This window comes from Echiichthys vipera (assembly GCF_963691815.1).
Source record: "Echiichthys vipera genome assembly, chromosome: 1".
Lineage (NCBI taxonomy): Eukaryota > Metazoa > Chordata > Actinopteri > Perciformes > Trachinidae > Echiichthys > Echiichthys vipera.
In genome coordinates, this window is record NC_139826.1 from 11,185,699 (window position 1) to 11,211,024 (window position 25,326).

The window sequence follows — 25,326 nt, forward strand, 5'->3', positions numbered from 1 at the left end:
TTATGTAACCAAGGAAGCTTACTGTGGAATCTGAATGTAACTTTGATTAAGTTGCATATTCCACTACATATAATACACTGTTTCCAGTTCAATAGTAACAGTGTATATGGAGTGGAATATTTATTTAGAATATTATTATTAATAACACTGGGATAACTCATTTCTGCACAGTTCAGTATATCCCAACACTGTAGATCGGCAAGGGTGTGGTACTTCTACAAAATATAAAAGGTATATACTATTTTAATTTGCATAATACTCATTCAATGTTCTTATTTTTGATCGTAGACTGTCCTTCAACACAGTAGCCAGCAGTGAATAAATAAAAATCAGATCACATCTCCACCCATCTTAATCTAGGAGAAAAACAACACAGGGCAGTTTGCCATGGAAAGTACTTTATTATAGAGTTTTTGAACGGGAGAGTGGTGACAGAAGATGACAATACTGACTATTATCCACATAGAGTTCCACACAGCTTTATGTCATTTAGCTCTGGTGGATGGGAGGAGCATTCATTCAGAGAGAGGTGGGCTGATAAAGCTGTGGGAATACCCCAACTGCAAGCCGAAGTACCCCCAGAGTTCCTGAGACAGTTTTGCTGCAATACATGAGACTGTGGGCAGAAAAATGGTACTTGTGCCCAGACACCAGTCGATGGTATATTCCATAAGATTATTTTTTATTAGTATTTGAATTATTGAGTTTTTCCAGATTTCCTACGTTGACAGAAACTTTAAAACTCTCTAAATCAGATGTTTTTCTTGACAGCGTAAGTAGAGATTTAACAGTTTCCTGGTTTCTGGTGCTACTTCCCATCATATTACAAACCGATGTAGTTGTAATCAGCAAATATAGGCGTACAACCTTTTAAGGATGGATTTCGAAGGGTTAACGGTTTCTCTCACCTCCACTTTCATCCAGATATAACAATGTTAACATATGTTTAAAAAAAACAGAAAACAAAACATATTCCCATTCTAAATACCACAGCCCTGACACCTCATAACCCTATTACCCCATACACACATAAGAGACCAGAGAAAAAGAAAGATGAGAGAAGATAGGAAAGCCCTTTCCGACTTCAATGTTCATCCTCGTTCTGCAGCAGAGTGGGTGCTCAGTAGCTGCGTCCAAACAAAGTGTAGTACTGGGCAGGCTCCTTGCCGCACACACACACCTGACCAGGCTGCAGCGTCTTCAGGGGTGAGAAGGGGATACAGAGGCTCTTGGCTCCCATGGATGGAGCTCCAGGCTCCAGGTCCTGGTCCCTACAGGGCAACAAAGCACAAAAAGGTCTTTACTGGCCAGCAATAACTAACTAACTACAAATTATTATAGTGGTTCTACTACAAAGAACCCTGACTGAAAACCCTGAATACATGCATTTGAAATGACTCCACAGCAAAAGTGAATGGTTTTCCAACGGCTGCATAATGTGACTCAGTGCTTATTACAGATGTATATTCAATAGATACTCATCTATTAAATGAACATCTGTACAGATAATGATGTGGGCGACTTGGTTGTCTTTCGCTCTTTCTCTTCAAAAGATTGAGCAACACCTAAACACCCTCGCTCTATGATGTCAGACAGTGACATGTTGGACGTACTTGGCAGTGGTTTTCTTGATCCAATCCTCGCACTCAATTCCTCCACAGAACGGGATCTGGACAATCTATCGCACAAGATCAATGTATTATCAATTATTTACTCGGGTGAGAGACAGACATTGAAATGTTTTCTGCTGCACATGGTTTTGTGTTACTCACCTTGCCCTGGTCCAGCTCTTTCTGGAACTGCTCCATTGTGTCTACAGCCACCATGTTATTGTTCAGGTCATCTGAAGCTCTGACAAACACACACAGGACACACTAAAGTCAATCTTCTTGTATGTTTATGGTCAACATAATTCTCAGTCCATGTACATAATTTATAACACAATGTTGCCCCCAGCTGGATGCAATAATGGATTTTTTTCAGTACTTGCGGAAGCCATTTGTGGGCAAACATTGACATGTCATTAAATTGTAATTTAATAACGTCTTATAAATCTGTTGCTTTTTTACAAATCCACCAGCACGATAAAGCTCTGAAATTTAGAGCAGACCAGATGTGGGTGATAATTCTCTGTGTTTATCACTACGAGAGACCCTTGTTATATTACACATTTGATACAAAGTTATAATAAAATCAATTATAGGCGTTTCAATTGACAGCCATGCAAACCACAATGAGTTTAATACAGTATGTGTCATGTTTTTGTGCCTTTGTGACAACTAGTGGTGACCAGAAGCGGTCCTTAAGCAATGACAGCGGAAACAATTTGGACCATATATGTCAAACGTGTGTATCAAACACAAGTGTACTTTATCATATTACAAAACCTTCTTACATGTATGGGTTTATGTATTACGTACAGTGCCATAGAAAGTCATCGTACCCTTTTGAAATAGTCACTTTTTTTGTCTTGCAGCCTGAAATGATAATACATGAAAAAATGTTTTTCCAGCGTCCAAAGTTGTGCCTATCAACAACTTTCTCCCGGAGCTCTTTTTAAAGCATCTTTCCAACCATGATGAATCATTTGTGTTACCATGCACTACTAGGAGTGGAACTCTAATGAACAGCTGATTTTATTCTGAAGTCAAATCAAAAACACCACAGTTGATGTCAGGTGGAGGCCAATTAACTTGGTGTGTGATCTGGAGGGTGATTGGTTTTACCTCAGAATGTTTATGATGGTTATTCTAAAGGGACTCATCACTTTTCCAACCCTGCTATGCTAGTTTTTTATTTATTTTTTTATCATTTTTCAGAAATTTTCGAGAAAACAAATTCACTTGAATGTTGTAAGAAAATGTGTAAATCACGCTGGAAAACTATATTTTCTTTAAGTATTATCATATCAGGCTGTAAAACAAAAAAGGGCCTATTTCAAAAGGGTATCATGACTTTCTAAAGGCCCTTTATGTGTGAGTAAAGGTCCCACCAACATGATGGCAGGTCGGTCTTTAGACTGTGTGACATTTTTTCGGTGCTGTGCGAACATCTCTGACAGCAGGTTTTCACCACAGACTAAAATGTGGATGTAGTCTCTGTGATGTCTTTGTGGGTAGGTCCCATGATGCATTTAAATATATATATAGGAGATACCCATCCATTGAAAATTGGGCAAAGAGGTGCACCGTGGCGGAGCTGAGGCAGGTTGAATGAAGCTCACATTCTATGCTCACTCACCACCTCAGAGCAGCCGCGCCCTTAATTATGCATGTTTTAAATGGGTGAAATATATTTTTAAAAATCATGGCGCTCTATGGGGATTTTGATTCTCCTGGAGCCTACTTCAGGTGGCCATTCAAGGGACGCAGTTTTTGGCCTCATTTTTCAACCCCTTGTTTTTCACATGAAAGTAAAGCACATGGTGTTAAAATCAAGTGACTGAGATTTAGAGCAGGTGAAACAGATGTCACTGCGGGTTTTTCCATAACGACAACAAAACATGCCCTTTCTCTGGTCAGTTGGACTTGAATGCTGATATGTCTAGTTGTAATACAAAGCCCAGCAGCAGCCAGTGCCAGTCTGACCCTGGTGTGTAGTGCTGCATCTTACTTCTTGAACAGGCTGTTCTGGATGTCCTCCAACACGGCAAGCAGCTTCTTCTCTACCTCGGCCTCTGGAACTATCAACTTGACGCCTGAGTCTCTCCTCACTGCGACACACTGACGCTGCTGCATATCTTTAGGACCCACCTCCAAACGGATAGGAACTCCCTGGGTGGGAGGCACAAATTTAAACAAAGAACGAGAGAAACAGAGACGGTCATAATCAATGCCCTCACAGCAACCTTGGCTGTTGACTTTTATCTTAAGGTAAAGCACTTCATTAACTACCACTGTTGTCATCGTTTTATGTCTGACCTTGAGTTCCCAGTGGTTGAACTTCCACCCTGGGGAGTAGTTGTCTCGGGTGTCAGTCTTCACCCTGATGCCAGCATCCAGCAGCCTGCTCATGTATTTAGAGCACTGCGTCATCAGGGCCTCCTTCTCCTGCTCTGGCAGCGAGGCAGTGATCCCACAAGGGATGATGACAACCTGGAAAAAAGAAGACAAAAGTTAACCATATAATGCTATATGTTTTTTCTCTGCATGTATAATTTTATCATAAGTCAGTTTTTTATCTACTACTGTATTTCCATGCCTCTGTGTGAGAATGTGAGGGCGTCTACCTGCAGGCAGGCCACCCTGGGTGGCAGGACGAGTCCCATGTTGTCTCCGTGGACCATGGTGAGGACGCCGATGGTCCTGGTTGTGATTCCCCAGGAGTTCTGGAAAGCCAGCTGTTTCTCACCCGGCCTCTTTGGATCCTCAAACATGATCTCAAACATCTTGGCGAAGTTCTGACCAAGATGGTGAGATGTAGCACCCTGAGGAAGAAAAGAGCAAGTCCGCTTTGCCTTCATGTTTTGTGGTTGGTGTGTAATGCAATGTGCAATGCTTACTTTGTTCTAAAACATCCACACACAGTAATCTCTTTCTGTTTCTCTGCAGCTGATCATCGGAATTAAATTTAATATTCTGCTGACCTCTGTGTGTAAAGGATGAATAAGGGATCCAGTACACTACAGTACCTGAATAGCTCGGCCGCTGGCAGAGATGAACGCCTCCACGGTAGTGGTGTAATCTCCTCCTGCAAACTTCTCCTTCTCCGTCTTTCTCCCCTTCACCACGGGGATCGCCATCAGCTCTTCATACACCCTGGCGTACAGATCAAGGATCTGAAGCACCTACAAATATATAGCGTGTAAAGCACACAAAGACTTACGGTTTTGTACAATCCAGCATAGTAACATGTATTGTGACATTACGCATCTCAGCGTTCTTGAATTTCATTAAACAATAGACAGAAGAGTGCTTGTGGCTGTTGTCAGGGATGTTACCTCTTCAGCGGCCTCCTCTTTGGTGGCAAAGGCTGTATGTCCCTCCTGCCACAGGAACTCTCTTGTCCTCAGGAAGGGCTGGGGGTGTTTGAATTCCCACCTCTGGAGGGAGAAGTTCAGGGGAAAAACTTCAGGGTGACAGTCTACCATGTACCAATTAGGTAGTAAAGATGCACAAGTAAGAGATGTGTAATGGGAATTGCAGATGAAGATGGTGCAGATGTGACAGTAGGAGGACACTGACCACGACGTTACACCACTGGTTGAGTTTGATTGGCAGGTCTCTGTGGGACTGGACCCATTTAGCGTAGGCAGGGTACATCACTGAAGCAGGAAAAAAAAAACAGACCACAGGTTCAAAAATGTTTAAAAAGGTATTTACATATTGTGTGTGTTCATTGTATGTGTCTGCATGGATACATATAGTTTGGTCTTAAGGTGAGAGCTGTGGTTCAGACCTGTCTCACTGGTGGGTCTGACAGCAATAGGCTCTGCCAGCTCAGTCTTTCCTGACCGGGTTACCCAGGCAACCTGACAAACATTAAATGATATAAGTTTTGTGCTGTATTTATTATGTTCTTTGTTTTAGTAAAGTTAACGTCTGGTGCTCTTGATATATCACTGATTTTATCCACGGGAGGTCCCCTTACCTCTGGGGCAAAGTCTTCAATGTGGGTTTTTTCCTTCTCCAGGGCAGCCTGAGAGACGAACATGGGGAAGTAGCAGTTCTCCACCCCCAGTTTTCTGATCTCACGGTCAAAGAACTCTTTAATGGCCTCCCAGATAGCGAAGGACCAGGGCCGCAGCACGTAGCAGCCGCTGACATCATAATACTCAATCATCTCTGCTTTGGTGATGACCTGGAGGGGATGAGCAATGTTACAATGAAAAGGGGAATTTTCAAAAGACATTTCAAAATAACTGGCCTTTTGTTTAAATGTCTTTGTTTTTAATGGTCTGTCTGTAGAAAACAGTTTTACTGGAGTAACTCACCTGTGAGTACCAGTCAGCCAGGTTCTCCTCTTTCTTGGCCTCTAAGCCCAACCTGTCAGGAGACAAAATAAGTTGATGAAGCCAACCATGAGATTAAGAGGTCCAAAACACTACACTACACTACAATACATACAGTAATAATGTGTGGTCTTGTGTTTTTATTTTGTTAATCACACATTTCAGTTTATGACTTTGTTTATAGGCATCACATTTTTAAGAAGTAGAGAAGTTATTTGGGAACCAAAATCTTTGGAAACAAAGTGTTTGGAAACAAAGTTTTACTGTTTTAGAATATTCTTCAGCCAAATTGTTTCATTGTCTCACTGAAAGTTTGATTTCTCAAATGAGAGGCAGTTTAGATTAAGCCCACACTAAGTTGCAGAGCAATCAAACACTGACATGTCAGGCCATGTATGCCTCGGCAGGCTGGGTGCAGGTACAAGATTACTTATAAGTGCATTAACACAATCATAACAAAACACACAGACATTCTCAGTTCAGCCGACCGTGCAACTGAAAGTTCACATCAGCAACTACAAAGCTTCCAACTGTTGAGAAGCAGAAACAGAACTACACCATAAGGGCAAAATCTTATTCTCTATTATTGGTGCGATATTGTGATCATGACTGATTGACATCTGAGGAACAAAAGTTTTTGTTGTACTTTTTGCATCTTATAGCAAAACCTTGACCTTTTTTAAATCTTCAATGGGTCTTCAGAATGAGAGAGTTTAAGGGTGCTGATGGGCCAAATTTCTATTTTTACTATGGATAGAAAATAGCAGTGTAAGAAAATATCGACACAGTATTGCAATATTCTGTTTTGTGATACTGTATTCATTCTCAATAAGTGATTAATTTGGTTGTTTAAACATCCAAATGATGGACAGACATGTTGTTATGTATCCTATGCCATTTGACTCCTCCATATCCCAATATGTCACCTTGCTAACAGTATTTGAATATATCGCAATCGTGTGCATCAAAACGCCTGTATCATATATTGGATAGCCAGATATTTACACAATAGAAAACCATGCAGAATATACAGGGTGTCCCAAAAAAATGTAAATATACACACTTTAGCAGCTTAGAACTATAAATATAATTATATTTAATTAAAAAAATTTTTTTTTTAAAGAGGATACCTAAAACTCTATGCTATCAGACCTGCCATTGAAGGTGATGTGTGATTCTGTTGTTTCGCGTTGTCAGCAGTATCTGGACCAGAACAGGCGGTAAAAAAACAATAAAATAATGTATGTAAATTCTATTACATTTTGTAAATTAAATGAATTTTAATAAACACCTACTTAACAATTATTTAAAGTGTATGTTCATTTGTCTGGGACACCCTGTGTGTGCGTGCGTGCGTGTGTGTGTATATATAGTAGTAGTAGTGCAGCACAATCATAGAGCGATCAAATTTCATCCTTGAGGCTGACGGCAGACTAAAAGCACTGATCAAGCAGATGAAAACCACACCGACTACTTAAAACTCACCAAGTCTGAACACACACACAAAAAAAAATCTCTTCAGTCGTTAAGCGACAGTAGTGGAAAACTGTGCTTACGGATGATCCATCTTCAGCGTCCAAGTAAGAAATCCAAGTGTGTCCCTTTGTCCACTCAGTTTTAAAGTCTAAAGACATACAACTCATGGCATCCTAAGGCTTAAAAAAAAATCCTTTAACTGCCATTTAAATGATGTGTGGTAAGAATTCAACATCCCCATACATAATACATTGTGCTAAAGAAACATCTCTTTCAATTAATTATAATGAAGAGTTCGGTACAAGGCTTTTTATTGGGTCGGACATTTTGACTCCGCTTCCTGACAATTCCAGTCAAATTATTTCAGTACAACCTAAAGTGGCAGCCATGTGATCCTGCCGTACATTTGTTAATCTAACCTCAGTCTACAAAGCCCAGAAATGCATTTACTATAGTTATAAATGCCAGAATAAAACTGAAAACAGGATCATTTTAAAATGATGTGAGCGGTTAAATGTGCACTTAATGAGAGAGACTGAAAGAAAGCGTTCAAAGTTAAGGTTGACTTCAGATGCAAAAAGTAAAACAACATTTTGTCCCTCAGTATCCTTCTAGTAATTTTATAGTATCACATTATCTGAAATCAGATGATAACTTCCAAGTCCCAGTTTATATTAAAAACTGTGCTGGCTGGTTATTTCAAACTATTAGCAGATGAAAAAAAAGCTAGCTAATCATCATCTGGATCTACTTCTTATTCTTTCTCCTTTTATCAGTTTCCAGTCTCTCACCGTGTTTGTTTCTTCGATCCTTGACCCTCTCCTGAGCCTCCTGCTCCTCCTGAGGCCTCCTTGCCCTGGCTGGCTTTGTCTCCTTTACCCTTCTTTCCTCCTCCATGTCCACCTGCTCCCTGTTTCTCCGACTTGTTCTCCCTTTCCTTTCGGTTTTTGTCCTCTCCTCCCGTTGCTCCAGCGGCAGCCACTGGTTTATAATCCTGTCCAGTCAGCGTCTTGTACTTGCTCTTCAGGTCCAGGAGAGCTTTCACAGCTTCATCAACCTGGTCCTGAAATGGAAGGAAAGTTGTTGTTTTTCCCTCTGCAGTATACGTTGTATTTAAGTGCACTCTGTGATTGGTTCCTTACCTTGGGGGCCTTCTCAGACTTCAACACCCTCACTAGCTCTCCTTGTTGGGCCACCTGTGAGAACAGCTCCTGGGCCTGTGGCGCGGGAGAGCCGGGCTGGGTGGAGGGAGAACTGGACTTGGCATTGCTAGCTGGGGCTTGTAGTCCTGGTTTGTAATCCTGTCCGGTCTGCTGTTTATACTCTACCTTTAGAGCCAACAGCTGCTTCACGGCAGCATCTACTTGATCCTGATGAGCAGCCAGCAGAGAGAGAACCATTTAGTCAAAGCACCAGAGACAACTGCAGGACAATTGAACAATATGAAGACTCAGAGTAAGGAAAACACTGGTGCTAGTAGATGGAAATGTCATAGTCTCACCTTTGATGCCTTTTCAACCTTCAGTTTCCTGACCACTTCTCCCTGCTCAGCCACCTTCTCATAGAGGCCGGTGGCAGCAGGGGCAGGAGCAGGGGCAGGGGCAGGGGCAGGGGCAGGGCTGGGGCTGTGCTTGACTGGGGCTTGGGCTTTCTGGATGGGGGCTGCTCCAGGCTTGTACTCCTGGCCTGTGACCTGTTTGTATTCTGCCTTCAGGGCCAGCAGCTGCTTCACTGCTACGTCAACTTGGTCCTGGGGACACACAGACAAGGAGTGTATGATTAAAGTCATATTTTTTGCAATGGGTAAAGACTGTGTACATGAGCATAATAAAAATCCAGAAAAATCTTGATAATGATGAATAAAATCACTTGTTTAGGCATATAGGCGCATATAATCTTAGAGCTAATTTTCACTATCACTGTCTTTCTTAAAACCGATCACAGTCGTCTTGGGCGGGGCTAAACCAGATAGTGGAGATAGCAGAAGGGGAGGGGAAAAAGACCAACATAATCCCAGCACTATATGTCCGCTAAACCAGACTAACATTAACCAAACAACCCACGAACACTCATCAGATTCTGATTAAAATGATTAAAAAAAAAAGGTGTACTGTAATCTCTGATGTGAACTAACCCAGCTGTTCCATCTGTATGTTCATGTGGTATCCCATCACTCAGGATGATAGAGAACACAAAAATAAGTTGCTGAACCAAAATTAACTGAACTGCTGCCTCAGTCGATTAATGGATTTATCTGTAATTTATCTGTTACTTAGTCACATTAGAAATGTGAAGTCGATTTGTTTTTTTAATGTTGTTTGTATGAGTAGTGAGATACTTGTCAGTCATAATAGATAGCTTCTTGCGGCACATAGATATTCACAATTATAATTTGGGCTTTTATTTAGAATTATTTTCTGTCATCACTACTGTCTGCGATGCTACATCAGAATACCTTGGGGGCTTTTTCAGACTTCAGTTTCCTCACAGCCTCCCCCTGATGTGAAACACGCTCATATAAGCCTGAAGAAGAGCAGGAGGAAGAGGAGGTGGTCGCAGGAGAAGAAGACGCAGGAGAAGAGGACACAGGAGCGGACGGGGCCATCCCAGGTTTGTAATCCTGACCAGTCAGCTTTTTAAACTCCACCTTGAGAGCGAGGAGCTGCTTCACTGCTACATCAATCTGGTCCTGGTGCCATCAACAAACCAGCTTATTGTTGCAGGTTGTTAAGGGTTAACTTGAGTGGCATGCAAATGGCGTGGGGACACGAGCAATGACTGGACAAATCATTAAGGACACGAGCAGCGAGCGACTAGACAAACGACTTGGGGAGGACATGGGGAGATGACTAGTCAAACCACTCAATGTTAGTGAATGATAAGACGACTGGGACGAGAGTGCTGATGGACGGATGTGGACAAGACAGGACAAGCAAATGTGGACTCAATCAGTAATTGGACCAATGTCCAGGTACCTTAGGTGCCTTCTCTGCCTTCAGTTTCCGGACCAGCTCACCCTGCTGGGTAACGCGGGTGAACGGACAGGAGGCGGGGTCTGTTGATGTGGCAGGTGGGGCTGGATCAGAAGCAGGAGGAGGCATGCCTGGCTTGTAGTCCATACCTGTCTTCTGCTTAAACTGCGCCTGCAGAGAGAGAAAGTCATTAATCATTTAAATAATTAAGAGTCTTTATTTAAATTAATTGCTTTTCCATTCCAGCTGACGTACCTTAAGAGAGAGCAGCTGCTGAACTGCTTTGTCTACTTCATCTTTAGGAGCCTTGGCAACCTTTAGCTGTCGGACAGTTTCCCCTTGTGCTACAATGCTCGAGAATAAGTCACCAGCTGAGGTCGAGGCAGGTGCTGGGGCAGGGGTTGAGGCGACCTTGGCAGGGGTTGGGACAGCCTTAGCAGGGGTTGGGGCAGCCTTAGCAGGGGTTGGGGCAGCCTTGGCAGCGGTGGCAGGCTAGGACGAGAGGTAAGGCCGATTTAGAGACAGAGAAGAGCCAAGAAATGACAGGTACCAGTTTATCCCAGACTTCAAACAGATGACTGCATGACTGGTGCCTCTCTTTCTTAGAATCATCTTTCTTGTGAAAAATATTCTATTCTCGCATTTGGTTTCAGTTAGAATATTTACTGTTTACTGCCAGTTTATTTACAGTTTACACTCCATGTACCCACCACAAACCTGAACACCCTTATAGGAGTGAACCCTGTCATCATTTGTGTGAAAATCCCCTCCAATTAAGACTAGATCAGTCTAGATGAGTCATTTTTCACGCAAAACTAGTGGATGCTAAGGGCGCACTCACACTGTCCTTCCGCACCGCGCACCGGGCTTTAGGGTACTTGTCCCCCCTCCCTCTCCCCCCGCTTGCCAGCCCGTTTGCACTCACACTAGCTGGGCCTCGGCCAATGCTTCTTGCCTGCCTATACGTCATCACGTCGTAACACGTCACACGCATTGATGACGTCATCGCAATGCGTCGCTTTGTTTACAAATCTTTCCATAGACCTCGGCGTTTTTGTGCGTCTTGTCGACTGTTTTTGAATATTTTCATCCAACCAAATCTGCAGTAAACACTCCACCTCCGCATCTCACCAACGTGAACCTTTCGCCGCCATTGTTGTTGTTGTTGTTAAATGTCCGCGCATGGTCCGTCCTTCTATTTTCTATGTCCGAACAGGCGGACATAAATGACGTCAGAACCACCGTAGGCCTCGTGCTCGTACACGTGCGCACGCTCGTGCTCGTACATGTGCAAACACACTCTACAAAAGCCCACCTCTCCAGACGGGCCGTGGACGGTCTGCTGTCCGCAGCTATGCGCGAGGGGTTGCACTCACACTGCTCAAACGCACTAGGCTTTAGCCGAAAAACCTGTTTTGGCCCGGTGCGGAAGGACAGTGTGTGAGTACACCCTAAGAAACAAAATTTAGTGCATAAATAATACACAAACTGACTTGAGGTAAGCGGCTACCGTTAATGTGGATTATTTAAGAGGTCTTATACACTGATAACAGGTCTAATTTACACATAGAATTGAGGATAAGCCATAGGCATGAAATAAAAGAAATATTTGATGCACTCACTGTGTTGCTGGAGGCCTGGCTCTTGCTCTTGTCCTTGGATCCAGCAGTCGGCATCTCCTTGGTGTGTCCATCAGGAATGTAGATGAGAACACAGGGACAATCCCTACAGCTGTAACGACTGTAGATGTTCACCACAGTTAGAGAGGCTTGGATCCAACCATGTTGATTGTCCTACTGTTTGTTTGGGTGGTTAAAAAAACAAAAAAGGTCCTTTCCCTCACCTGATGGGCTCATAAGGCAGGTCACAAATGTAGAAGCCCCGCCTCTGGAGCTGGATGATGTCACCTTTCTTCACATCCTTCAGACAAGGATCTCCGAGCATCTTCTCCTCCAGCTGAGACAGGGAGAATGAGACAAACAAATCAAACAACAGAATATAAAACGACAAGTGGGACGCATGTCACGAGACAGAGAACACACGCTGCAGAATAGACCTTGCTGTGTTTATTAATGAAATCCTTGAAGTCGTCGTCTTTGGTGATGACGGCTTTGGAGATGAGAGGCTGGTAGTTTACGCAGATGGTAGGCAATATGGGGGAATCTTCTGTGTCGGCCAGCCACGTAATCTTTGTCGTCTTCTTGAAGTCCTTGTTCTCCAGGTTCAGACGAGCTTCCATGGACTCAACCTTCCCATCAGCCCCTCTGAGCGGCAAGAGAGGATGCATATTAGGGATGGGCCTTTTAAGTAATTTCAATATTCGAATACTCGCAATACTCTTAAAAATAAAATAAAACGGGAGGTTAATTTTTTTTTTACTCGCGCAGCTCACAGCAATGTCAGGATTCTGTCACTTTCTGACTACGTCATGAAAATGATATATATTTGTATTCTTAATATTACAAACAAACAAAAAGATCTAAAGCAATCATTTGGTGCCTTTAACGTACAGATATACATTTAAGACAGGTTTGTGTTAATGTGAGTCACCTGCAGGCAGAAGCCCCTCACGCTCTCTCTCTCTTCCTCATCCTCCTCCATTGAGCGGTTATTATTCATCATGTACCCGCTGAACACTCAGATGGGCTCGGTGTTCCAGTTATGCATCGGTTCAGTATTGTGCTTTTAAAGTGATTTAAAGAGCACTGCGGGGAGCGAGCTGAGGGGAGCAACAAAGTCTCTACCTTTAACCTCCACTGTCTGCCTCTACAGCCACAAATTAACCGTCTGTGTTTTGCTGCCGTTAAGTTTTGTGGAAGGCGAAGGCCTGAGTACAAGCCACTGTCGCAGCAAACAACGGCAACAAGGGTTGAGAAAACGTATTATAACAGAGAGGCAACACTGAGGGCTGATTTAAACCATGTCGGAAAAGGCAACAGCAGCCTCACCGCTGTGTAGAGAACGGATTCAAATTATGGAAAGGCGCTTTCCCGCGTATCATGTATCATGTCAAAGATGTAAACATAAACATTCCAAAAAAGTCCTAGTTTATTTCCTTTGCAGTGAATGTGAATGACATCAGCTGACAGGAAGTTACCAAGCTCTTAGGCTGTTGCCTAGCAGCTGGCCTCCCTCTATTATAGCCTACACAGCGCAAATAGTGAACCATTCCTTGAATAGTGAACCATTACCCGAATAGTGAAGCCAACAACGATGCCCATCCCTCATGCCCATCCCCTAATGCAAATCATAATTTAAAGTGTTCTCAACAACAACATGGAGTATCTGAGCAGTGATCTACATACTTGTTGATCTTGGTGATGATGAGGTTGCCCCAGTTGATGAAGGTGACAATCTCTCCCTCAGAGAAGGTCTCAGCGTCCGCTCCTTCAACCAGAACTCGAGGTCCGTACCAAATCTGCTTCATACCCACCTCTGCGTTCTGGATGGACACAGAAGTTACCTTAGCATTTGTACAGAGTCAACTATGGTCCCAGTGAGTGAGATTACAATGACTTCTTGCTATATCGCTTGGCATAATCGCTATAATTCAACAGGCGCTGGACCAGAGGTTTGATGATAGCACTGTGTTTGCATGAGAGAGCTCTAACCTTAGGGTGTTTGGCCACCTCCTTTCTCTCCTCTGTGGCCTCTGAGACGGAGACAGGAACCACATAGGAGGAGGACAGAGCCGTGTACCTGGGAGCCACCGGGTCAATAACCTAAAGCACACACACAAACAAAGACATACAGACACAAACACGTCAGTAAAAAAAGAAACGGCAGACTAGTGTTTTGAAGCAATCTCTCCATACAAAATGCTTAGTAATGAAAGCAGAAAATGATGCAACTTAATTCAAAAATGGTTTTTAAAACAAAAGTGGACACAAAAGTACCCCAGCTCAGTACAAAAGACGAGTGGAGAAAGAAAAGCTGATTTTGTGAATGAATCGTGATCGTGTGCAGGTGAGGGAAACTAGGGAAACCAAAATTTCTTCAGCTGCTTTTTCAGTCACCATTTACTTGAACTATTCTACCAGCCAGCCCGAGTGTTTAGGGGCCCCAATGACAGCTGAATGATTTGCAGATTAGACTATCCAAACAGAAATGGATCAGCACCATCCCAGCACGGGCAGAGATATTTTTGGATTATACTAGAAGATCACAAAGAAGGGTTGTAGATACTTTTAGATAAACCACAACAGAAGTAGACATTTTCGGTCTGCAGGCCGCAGAGGGAACACCAACAGTCAGATGACAGTTGATGAAATCAGTTTAGATATAAAACTTATTTTTGGTGATTTAGGAAATAAAGCGTGAGGCACTTTTGAAATCTCACATACAGGAATGAACATGCTAAATTAAGTGGATATAGTCAATAAATAAAGAGAAAATGTGTCAACTGCTCACTCGAAAAGCTGCAATGGACTTAAGGATGAAAAGAAAGGAACACATTGAGGGAGGAGGATGTAACACTGGATATTAATATGTGGTAGAAGAAGAAAAAAATAAATAGTTTTTTTCAGATGAAGGGCTCTCTGATTTCTTTTAATATAATTATCAGTTTATGTAACCGGTCTGTTTTGTAGAAATAGTTTGTCTGATTTTGTACAGATTTTTAAACAAGCTGAAATGACAGAACAGACATTGTCCACTTTAAGTGAGGCGATCCAAATTGTTCCCATTAGTGGTTTAGGTTTGGGTATGGACAAATGGGATTTCCTGTATAGAAAAGCTACCGTGACACCCAGGCGTTTTTCGTCTTTCAACATTAATTTTGACCAAAGCCAGGTATGAACATAGCTCAAACGTCTCTTCCACAACTCCGTTCCACCCAGACAGCCGAACCTACTTTACCGATGTCACCATTTATGTTCTGGTAACTGAAGTCTTCAAAACCAAAAGCGAGCACACCGCCCACTGTGTTTACTTCAATACTGTTCACAATCAGTTTAAAATCAGTGAGGATGGAGAATGGGAAGTGATGAAAGCAACAAAAAGGTAAAAACAAAACATGTGTGCAGGACGGTAACGTTGATCCACCGTACTAATGTTTGGGCATGCACATACTGTAGGAAGCCAATTCAGAGTTGTAGAGAATCCAACCAAAAATTACATCTTTGTCAATCACTTCATTCAATTCTGTAATTTCTCCTCTGCCCTGCACCCATCCTGCAAAACAGCCCCTGGGATCTGGTAGAGATCAGTGTCTCTCTGACCCCCTACCACCCAACTCTGCCGTCCTTTGCTTCTTCAACACTTTCTGTTCTTTCACAGGTAACCAAACATTATTTGGATACACTATACATACTCTGAGCATCCGATTGGCTGGTAAAGCAGTGAAGGCTGTTGGTGGACTTACAGATAAACCAGCTCGTTATGAAAGCAGGAAGGGAGTGGGAGAAAATGGGGAGGTGGAGGAGTACCTTCAGACAGCTAATTGGCAGCTTGGAAACAGAAGAGTGAGATGCTGTTTAATGTCAGATACAAGGAGGGAGGAAGAGAGAGAGGAAAGAGGTAGAGACACATTTACATAGAATGGAACGTCAACATATTTCCCCTCAACGCAAGTGTAACACCTTCTGTTTTTGTTTGTCTCTTACTCCACTTATTGCTTTTACTCTCGTACTAGGCTTTTACACAGCAACACTATCCACCAGGCAAAGGAATACCAACCCCAAAATACAAAAAATGGATACTATAAATCAGATAAAAATAAACTTCCCATAACAACATAAAAGATCATTAAAGTTCTAAAGGATTTTGGGCTGTTGCTTCAGCAAAGCATCTCTCACTCCTGACGTGGTGGAAAAGCACCTGGGGAGACGCCGGAGTGGAACTAACCCCTGACACTCCACTCAGCAGTCGGGAAGCTTCTGTTTCTTCTGACATCTGAAACTTGTTCTCGAGGAGCTGCAACAGTTATTAGTGCGCAAACTCTACTGTACTTAGTGCTACTTGATCATTCACAGCTGAAACTCTCTTCTACGGTATCACCATGAAGCCTTAAGCACACAGAGCTATTCTCCAAATGAATTAACAGTGCTAGATGTTAGCTAAGTATGTTAGCTGCCAGTCTCCTAGCGTGACGTAACAGGCTGCCTGTTGATTTTGTGTTTTGACTTTGTGAACTGATAGTCGAATCTGATCGTCATGTCTTGCCTATAGTCGACTAATCGTTGAATTAGTTTGGTTTCTTTTGCTCATGAAAAACCCTGTGATCGAGGGTGGCGAGTCATGGACATGAAGCAGACAGTGGCGGCTGCACGTGAATCCAGCGCTGTGCGGTCACGCGTGTCAGGCAGAGGGTTACTGACAGATGTGATTTCTGATAGGGCATCTTATTAAAAGTATTTGATGTTCTAACATAAATGTGTTTTGTTTATCTTTCTTTGGCAATAGCTGACGGTATATTTAGAACTGTAGTTTCACTTTCACAGCACTTTGTCAGACTGTGTTGGATTGAACGTCTTCAAATTAAATGATGCTGATGATTAAACAGTAGCAGACTGTTGTATTTCTGGCGTCCAGACAGATTTAAAGCCCAGCCGAGATGCACTCTAATGGTGCCAGATCCTGGAAAGTACAACTTAGTCTACGAGGGGGAGGGGGTTAATCCCGCACACTAGGGAAATAGATTAAAAGCACATGAGTTATTTTCACATTTTTAGCAAAATAATTTATTAATAGGCTTATACTGTATTTATACCCAAATAGGCTATTTATCATGGTTTATTGTGAGAAACCAAGCATCTATATGTAAAATCAGACATTCAGCACCCCCAGGGCCAGAATGGAATAATCCATTGTTTCTTAACCACAATCTGCGCATTTTGCCGAAGTCGAATCCGGCTCCTCGGGGCGAATCGTTGAATAGTCGACTATTCTGGGTCACCCCTACAATAGACTTAAGTAAATATCTGAATTCATAGTCAGCGACTCAGGGGGAAATGTGTATTCTTACAAAGTACCACCGAGTACTTAGATTAGTAAGTTATCCCATAGTTAGTTACATTTTCAAAGAAGTAGTTCCTTTAACACTATTATTGTATAACTCTGCAAGAACCACTGAACCACCTCCACCTGCACCTGTCACCAGAGGAGACTCGTGTGTTTGTATTTGACATATAGGACCGACAGACACGGCAGACACTGAAGTCACGGAGCCTCTGTTCAGCTCGCTGTCAGAGCGTTAGCAGCCATCAGAATGGACAGGTGCCACCAGTCAGATACCCCCAAGGTTTTCTCCTGACTTTCATATAGGCTTCATCAAATAATTCTGCCAGTTTCATTGCCGGAGAAACATGTCGTATGAATTTATATTACTATATGTGTTTGAAGATGAATGAATGTGAATCCCAATGACCTTTTTATTTTGTGTTTAGCCTACTTTCAATCAAACATAAGCGGTAATAACGAGCTCTTAATATCTTAAGATATAGCATCTATCATTCATGTTATCAGTCTGCAGAGTAACATATTTTGAGCTCTAACAAGTTACTTCTCTCAAAAGTAACTGATATTCAAACAAAGTCAATGAAGCTTCATTAATGCTGTAGCTTTTCTTCTGCAACATATTTCAAATATCACTTTAGCAATTGTGTGTTATTATTTATTTTGTTTGCTATTCATGTATTATTCTGAAAGACTGATGTACTAATATGTACTCAGAGGCTTTAGATAAATACTGAACCATCGAAAACCAACTGTGAAGAATGTCTGTACACACTTTACCATGAGCTTCTGATAGAGAAAATGAACTGGCAAGTTGACATGAAGGACGTTTGGGGGCCTGAAGAGGGCAGGGAGGATTGTGTTAGTTTAACATGCATGTGAAGCCTTAGTTTGTTCCTAAATCTCAACCTGACACCAACTTTCATCTCTACTTTTGGTAGCTGTGTGGTTTGTCCCTGTATTAACCTCCACCAGTTAGAAGTGAATAGAAGCCTGTCATTATCATTATCATTATCATAAAAAGTGATTTTAAACTTGGGCCTGAAACTCATTTTTTGGTTCTTTCCCTAGAATTAGACATGTATGCAGTCTCTCTTTGTGTACTACTTGACTCAGGGATGAAGCAGCAAGTGCCAGCAAAGAAACCCACACAGGAAGCAACATGGATGTCCACACAGATAAAAATGGTGACAACACAACACGAACACAATCAAATGTGGGACGTGAAATGATGCATCTTGTTTGGTGTTTGAGGTTTTCAGTGTTACTGAGGGATATATGGAAGGTGACGGAGGGGGTATTAGGCAGGAATCCAGGTGGCATGACAGTGTTCGACAGAATGAGAACAGCAAAGCAGAAAGAAGCCATGCCAGCAGCGAACCCACGGGCAATTCCCTGAACTTCTGTCAATTACGTCGACGTTTGTGTCAGATTCATTCATTATATCCCTTCTTTCTCTAAAATACAAGCAGGACCAACTTCAGATAACCCCTTAATCATCAAAACTAGCATATCTGACAAGACACCATTCAACTGTGGTCTACTGAAGGGCCCTTAAAAATATTCTAACATCTTTGTACATCTTACTGTTATAACAATGCAGAGCAGGCTTAAATAAAAATGGAGCCACATTCAATGTCAGAATCCTTGCTATACCCATTTAATAATACAGTTAGCTTCAGACAATCAGACCTAGATACGCCATGACAAAGGAGAAACAATTACCTTCTTATTGAAGGCCCAGATCTTGTCCCACTCCATGTTCACCACTGACCTTGATCCACCCTGGAAGGATGCGGATAAAAGAATTAAAGAACTAAAGATTAAAACACATTTTAACTGGTACAAAAGCATTTTGCACTCCATGGATATAATACGCAAGCTATAATAACTTACATTTACAAATGTGAACTCTCTTAAGTCCTTAATTTTTACATTTTGACCCTTAAAAGAAGAAACTAAAGACTTGAACTTGTGAGGATGCCATATTAGTGCAGACTGTGACATCACGTACGCAATGTCTGAAAGCATACTAAACACTTTAAGCCGATGTAAATATTATATATTTTAATGTGCTAAATACTTTTCAGGCCAAGGGTTGGATAATTTTCTCTTGTCCAGAATTGAGAGGGTTGAGTTTATGTCTCATATTCTTTATCGGCAATCATCAACTCTGTCTTTTATTTAAGGGAAGTATCCGGGCCTTTCCCCCGCCCATCTTTGACAGATGTACCTGTGCAGCTATGAACTGTTTCAGTCCCTCAACGGTCATTCCTCTCCTCAGGACTCCTCTGACAGTGGGGAAGCGAGGGTCATCCCTGGAGGACGGGATGAGATGTGTCAAAACGTGGAGGTAGAGAAGGAAAAAAAGTAAAAGATACAGAGAAGACGGGGAGGAATAAAGGCTGAATTTGGTGACTGGGACAGGAGGCTGTGTGCGAACACCAAATAGAGGCCTTTAAACACATTACTAAGAATCCGTCACAAGATAAATCAAACCAGACCTACCATCCATCGACGTATCCCTGGTCGACAAACCAGGTGAGCTTCCTCTTGGACAGCACTGTGTTGTTGAGGTTGAGTCGGGCGTACTCCCAGATGTAGGGCTTCCTGAGGCGAAGAGCGTCGATTACCCAGTAGAACTGCTCGTCGCGATCGTGGTACTCGGTTGTCCTAAGAGCATGGGTCACACCCTCCAAACTGTCTACGATGGGACAGGCAAAGTCGTATGTTGGGTAGACTCTGGAAGAAAGGACAGGGACGGTTTCAACAATTCATATTTGTTGAATAGTTTGCTTGCCCCTCCCTGGACTTATTAAAGTCAAGTACTTATAGGTGTCTCCGGTGCGAGGGTGAGGAGCATTCTTGCAGCGGTAGAGGCAGGGGTCTCTCATGCTGCCGTTGTTGGAGTTCATGTCGATCTTGGCTCTCATGCAGCAGGCCTGACCGCTCTCTGTCCCAGCTTTCATCTCAGCCCACATCTTCAGATTCTGCTCCACTGCTGCAGAGGAGAGAGAGAGAGAAGTTGTAGTATCAGAGAGTTTAGAAACGTGCGTTGCAGCTTCAAACTTCACTGAGACTGATAAACGTGGAATATTTCCAGTGGCGTACTGTTATTTCTGCATTTGGACTCTGTGCGCTGCTCCCTCTCCTGCTTCATCTGCTCAGCAGGGGTGTTGTCGATGTAGGCCTTGCCCTCAGATAGCAGCTGTTCAGCAAGTTGCATTATGGTTAGAAAATGGTCGCTGGTGTAGGTGAACTGGTCTGGCTTGATCTGGAGCATGGCAACATCTTCCAGGATCACCTGAGAAGCAATTCAGACATGGAGAACACCAAACCCTTTTTTCAGTACTGTTTGTGGTTTATTACGGGTAGTATGGAAAGAATAACTAATTCACATGTTAGTTTGTTTTCCGTTTGCTCTGAGATCTGAGCTTTTTACCTTTTCAAAGTGCTCCTTTTCCTTGTCAGGGTTAGTGTCGTCAAAGCGCATGATGAGCTTGCCTTTAAATGTGACCTGGTAGTGCTGGTTGAGCAGTGCAGCCTTGGCGTGGCCGATATGAAGGTAACTGGCCACAGTGAGACAGAAAATTGCTCCCTGTCAAGAAAGATACTAAACTCCTAATGCACGTTTAGGTATCTAATGAGCCTGTATAATCTGAACTGTGATCTAAACCCCAGATCAAGCCTTACCCGCTGGCTTCAGGAGGGAATCGAACCACCACCTTGCCCATCTCAGCCCCTGGTAAATCCACAAACTTGCCAACGTCTTGTTTCTTCTCGTCCGACTATTGATCAGGGACACAAAGAGTGAGTAATACAACAGGACAGCTGCATTTGTTTCTGTTACTTTTCCCCAAAGGTAAAATGAAGAGTTTGAATTAAAGCTGCACTATATCTGACAGAAAAAATATCTGACTGGGATTATTTGGTCTGATATTGCAATTGTGATATGATTCATGAAAGTGGAGGGATTCAAAATGATTATGGTGTGATGTTTGCAAGGATCCGTACCAATAGGACTTGTAGGCGGGGACATACCTGCAGCACCACAATACAGAATGGTATTTTGACAAATATTTTACCTTTATCTAATATTGTGTCCCCTGTGTGACTTGGCTTATTGCACCTCTCCATATCGCAATTTCGATAAATTTGCAATTTATTGCACATCTCTAATTTAAATTAACTGATCACAAACCCAATAATCAACTAATGAATTGTTTGTTGTTGTTTTATCAGGATAGTGATTATCAACTTCAACATCAACATTTCTGTACATGGCAAAACCTTGTTGTTTTGTTAACATATAAAAACTTTTCACACCAATTATAATTATTTTTTCTTCAGTATACTGAGCATAAACTCTCCAGGTCAGCCATGCCCGGCTTCACATTGATTATCCTTTTCTCCAAATATACAAATCACTTGTTAATGTCTTGAGTTTACACTTACATTGGATTTGCTCATTGGAGTATTCTTGCTGGCATACTTTTTGCCCACAGCAGTGAAGGGAACCTGTGAGCTCAGGAAAGAGAACCATCGGTTGACATGGGAGAAGGATTTGCCCTGGCTCGTCCATTCCCCGTGACCTGCAGAGAAACAACCACAACATGTTTCCTGTGCTGCATGTCACCTGTTCAGCTGCAGAAATGCCACACTAAAATAGAAAAACAGACAGATAAAATGGCAGAGAATCCAACTGGTACATCCTGGATGGTACTGACCTTTGAGGGCAGCCCAGACGGAAAGGTCAGCCAGGGTGAGACCATGTCCAACCAGGAAGGTCCGCAGGGACAGGGCCTTATCTAATTCACCCAGTGCGACGCTCAAACCAGTCTGACCACACAGACGCCGAGCACTGAACTCCAACCAGTGGTCAACCTGCAGATACCAAACAGTATCCTAAATGAGAAAAAAGAACACCAAACAGAACAAAAAAAAAGCTCCAACACACAAGAGCACACACCTCAGTCTGCTCCATCATATTGGCTCCGTAGAGGCCCAGAGCAGGAGCCACCCGGGCCAGGTACCGACTGATGGAGTTTGCATCGTTGAACTGGATCGCCCTGAGGGAAGGAAAGAGCCCACAGAGGAGAACTGACTGAGTGATGAAAAAAACATCAAAAGTGCACATTCATATAACTTTCACACATACATTTTCTACAGCATGCAGCTTAACTTCTTTCATGTCACCTACTCTGAGACTTGCAGCCGGGTGTCTTTGCCTTCCTCCACTGATACCTGCACACTGCCCTTCACATGCTCTGCTGTCAGGAGCGCTCCTGCAGGACAGAGATAAAAATTCAGTGTTTGTTGTGAGTCTGGGTTAAAAAATGAACCAGGGTCAGTCAACTTGTTTACAGAATCTGGAAGCGTTAAGTCGAGGGTGACTGGGTTTGCTCCAGGCTATGTCTAAAAATACATTATCTTTTGCTATGGTAACGCCTTACTTCCACTGCGTTCCCCAGCCCCTAAAACAGAGGCAGTTAGTTTGAAAACTTTTGGGTTGCATTAAAGTCAGGACGGGCAGAAATGGAGTCCTTTGGGAAAGATGATGCAGATGTGGACGCCCACTTCAGTCAGTCTTTGACAGTTGTGTAGGCCAACATACATTTTGTGATTTCATCCTTCTTGTGTAGTTGCCGTGGCTTCCTCCAGCTACGGATGTTTCCTGTTTCCCGCTTTTATATATGTCACCATATTTGCTTTTTAACAACTCCTAATCTGTGTTTTCCACCGCTGTTACTGCGGTACTAAACAAATTCATATTTTGAACTCAAACATTAGACAATCTGCCTAATGTATACGTCGGCACACGCATGCCCAGTATAGGTCAGGTGCTTTCATATTCATAATTTCTGATACAGAGCCAAAACGCTTGTTTTGACAGACTGTTATTGTTTTGAAACGCCATTTTAGAATGAAAACGATGTAGCCTTAGATTGGGCCTCTCGTACAAAAGGCCTCTTCAGTGCTGAACAACCATATGACTTTGTCTTGACAGACATTTTGGTCTGAGAACCAGTTGAACTGGTCCTGTGATGCAAAGCATGTATACCGCAGAGTTTCATGTTATGCAATCTCTGTAGATGTACTGCTTGCTTGCCTAGTACAGTGTCAGAACATGTCAGTACTCAAGTGGCTCTGCATAAAAACACTTGTAATGCCATGACTTTATATATATATATATATAAATAGTATGTAGCATCAGCTTGAAGGACACCAAAAAGATTCTAGGGTTCTTTCTTCATAGACAATATTCTGTGGGATTTAAATAAAGCACGAAAGAAGTTACAACACCCTAACAATTTTTTCGAGGGACCAGGGCTTCATTCAAATTATTCACAACCACAAAACGAATACAAAACAGACATTTTCAGAACAATACACACGGAAGCGTCTTATGTTTTTCCTCACAATCTGTCCATTGCACCTTAGATTATTATATGTTTACATTTGCACTATAATTAGTCCACTTATTTATACATTATATTTTTAGTTATCTTTTATATTGTATTTTTATATTACTGTTTTGATGTGTCTGTGTGTAATGCTGCTGTTACACTGCAATATCCCAGCTTGGGATCAATAAAGTTTTTCTATTTCTATTCTGATCACCGATCATATGTTGAATGAGATTATTTCCCCCCTCTTTCAGTGCTCCTGACTCTCTGGACTGCAGGTGTGTCTACCATATAGAGGTCTAATAATGAAGGCGCTTCATCCCTAAAGAGGGAAACTGAGTGGGCACCACCCCAACCAATGATCAAGGCTGCCCAGTATCTCACTTTCAGGGAAGAGTGCTGGTGCCAAGCAAATGAAAGTGAAATCAGAGTGGGAAAACAATGTGCACTCCCCCTCCAATACTCAGCCTGCTTGCATCATCCTGCTGTACCCACTGTGAACACACACGCCGCTGTTGAGCCGCTGTCAAAGCTAGTGCACTAGTTTACCCTGGCACAAAGCGTTGACACACTAACCCTTAGAAAGCTTTGTCCTCCACTGCACTGCGCACACCATAATAAACTGTCACATATCCATAGCATACGTCAGGGCTATAGATACACGTTAGCGACGTTTAACTAGCTAGCTGAGCTAACCTGGGTTAGCTAATGTTAGCCTGCCGATTGACCCATAACGTATGATTTATCCATGTCCTTTTCAAGTTCATAAAGACTGTTTTAGCATACGAATGTAGCTTTGTTTTAAGGCGTCCCGCGGTGAAAGTTGAACAGGGGGAGTGAAAAATGTGAGGTAACTTTAGTAAGTTAGCTGCTGTCATAAAGAGGACAAACTGTCCACATGTAGTGCCACGACGACAAGCTACATGCTAATGTTAGCTAGTTTGAGCCGTTAGAGCTAAATGCATACACGCCTCATATGAACTTATATGGACACACCAGTGTTCATTCACAAAATGGTCAAGTTACACACACTGCCGATTTGGTAAACAACCCACTTTGGTGCTTTATTGCTCTTTTCATTGTTCTAGTTGTAAACACCCCCTTTTCAATTCGGCTTGTTTCCTTTTAACTAAATTGGCCCAAGTTCAATACAAAATGTAACTTTTACTATTGTCCTTTAACTCTTCGGTTGTCCTCACTAAATCCTAATGACTGTGCAAGTGCCTTTCATTTTCGTGGACACATCTATATCTATTTTTTATTATAACGCTACACAAATAAACATTTAAGGGGGATATGTTCAGATAGTGTCTGTCTCACCGTGACACGTAAACAGTGCTAACATGCACACGGCACTGGATGAGGTATGTGTTTAGGGGTCCCAGGCTGCAACTCACCTAGAGGCGGATTGCTTGTGTTGATGGTGAGGTTTAACGCCATACTGTAAAATCCCTCTTCCACAAAGGTGGTGAAGCCTTTTACACTGTTTAAGAAACCCGACAGCAGACAGCCAAGACTACTCTCCACACCGAGCAGCAGCAGCGTGAGGAGACAGGACACGACTTCT

At 42.6% G+C, this 25,326-nt stretch overlaps 1 protein-coding gene across 2 annotated transcripts; it reads right to left on the reverse strand.

The window, feature by feature from the left end:
• Positions 1–321: 321 nt before the first annotated feature.
• On the reverse strand, positions 322–25,326 carry eprs1 (glutamyl-prolyl-tRNA synthetase 1). Of its 2 annotated transcripts, XM_083914602.1 has the most exons (35): positions 25,157–25,326; positions 22,553–22,637; positions 22,322–22,421; positions 22,080–22,236; positions 21,808–21,944; positions 21,046–21,140; positions 20,795–20,921; positions 20,464–20,656; positions 20,182–20,353; positions 19,861–20,094; positions 19,586–19,670; positions 19,078–19,137; positions 14,010–14,120; positions 13,704–13,840; positions 12,455–12,662; positions 12,242–12,354; positions 12,021–12,138; positions 10,654–10,890; positions 10,402–10,569; positions 9,882–10,115; positions 8,928–9,176; positions 8,569–8,796; positions 8,218–8,489; positions 5,933–5,984; positions 5,590–5,799; positions 5,398–5,470; positions 5,184–5,263; positions 4,940–5,041; positions 4,631–4,786; positions 4,229–4,426; positions 3,921–4,094; positions 3,613–3,773; positions 1,773–1,851; positions 1,614–1,678; positions 322–1,271 (listed from the first exon to the last, which is right to left on the reverse strand). In XM_083914602.1, the coding sequence occupies exons 1-35, from the start codon at positions 25,197–25,199 to the stop codon at positions 1,121–1,123; spliced, it is 5,064 nt and encodes a 1,687-aa protein (XP_083770728.1). In that variant the 5' UTR covers positions 25,200–25,326; the 3' UTR covers positions 322–1,120. The 2 variants fall into 2 exon arrangements, with proteins under 2 accessions (XP_083770728.1, XP_083770729.1); XM_083914603.1 differs by lacking the exon at positions 9,882–10,115 and having other exon boundaries at positions 323–1,271.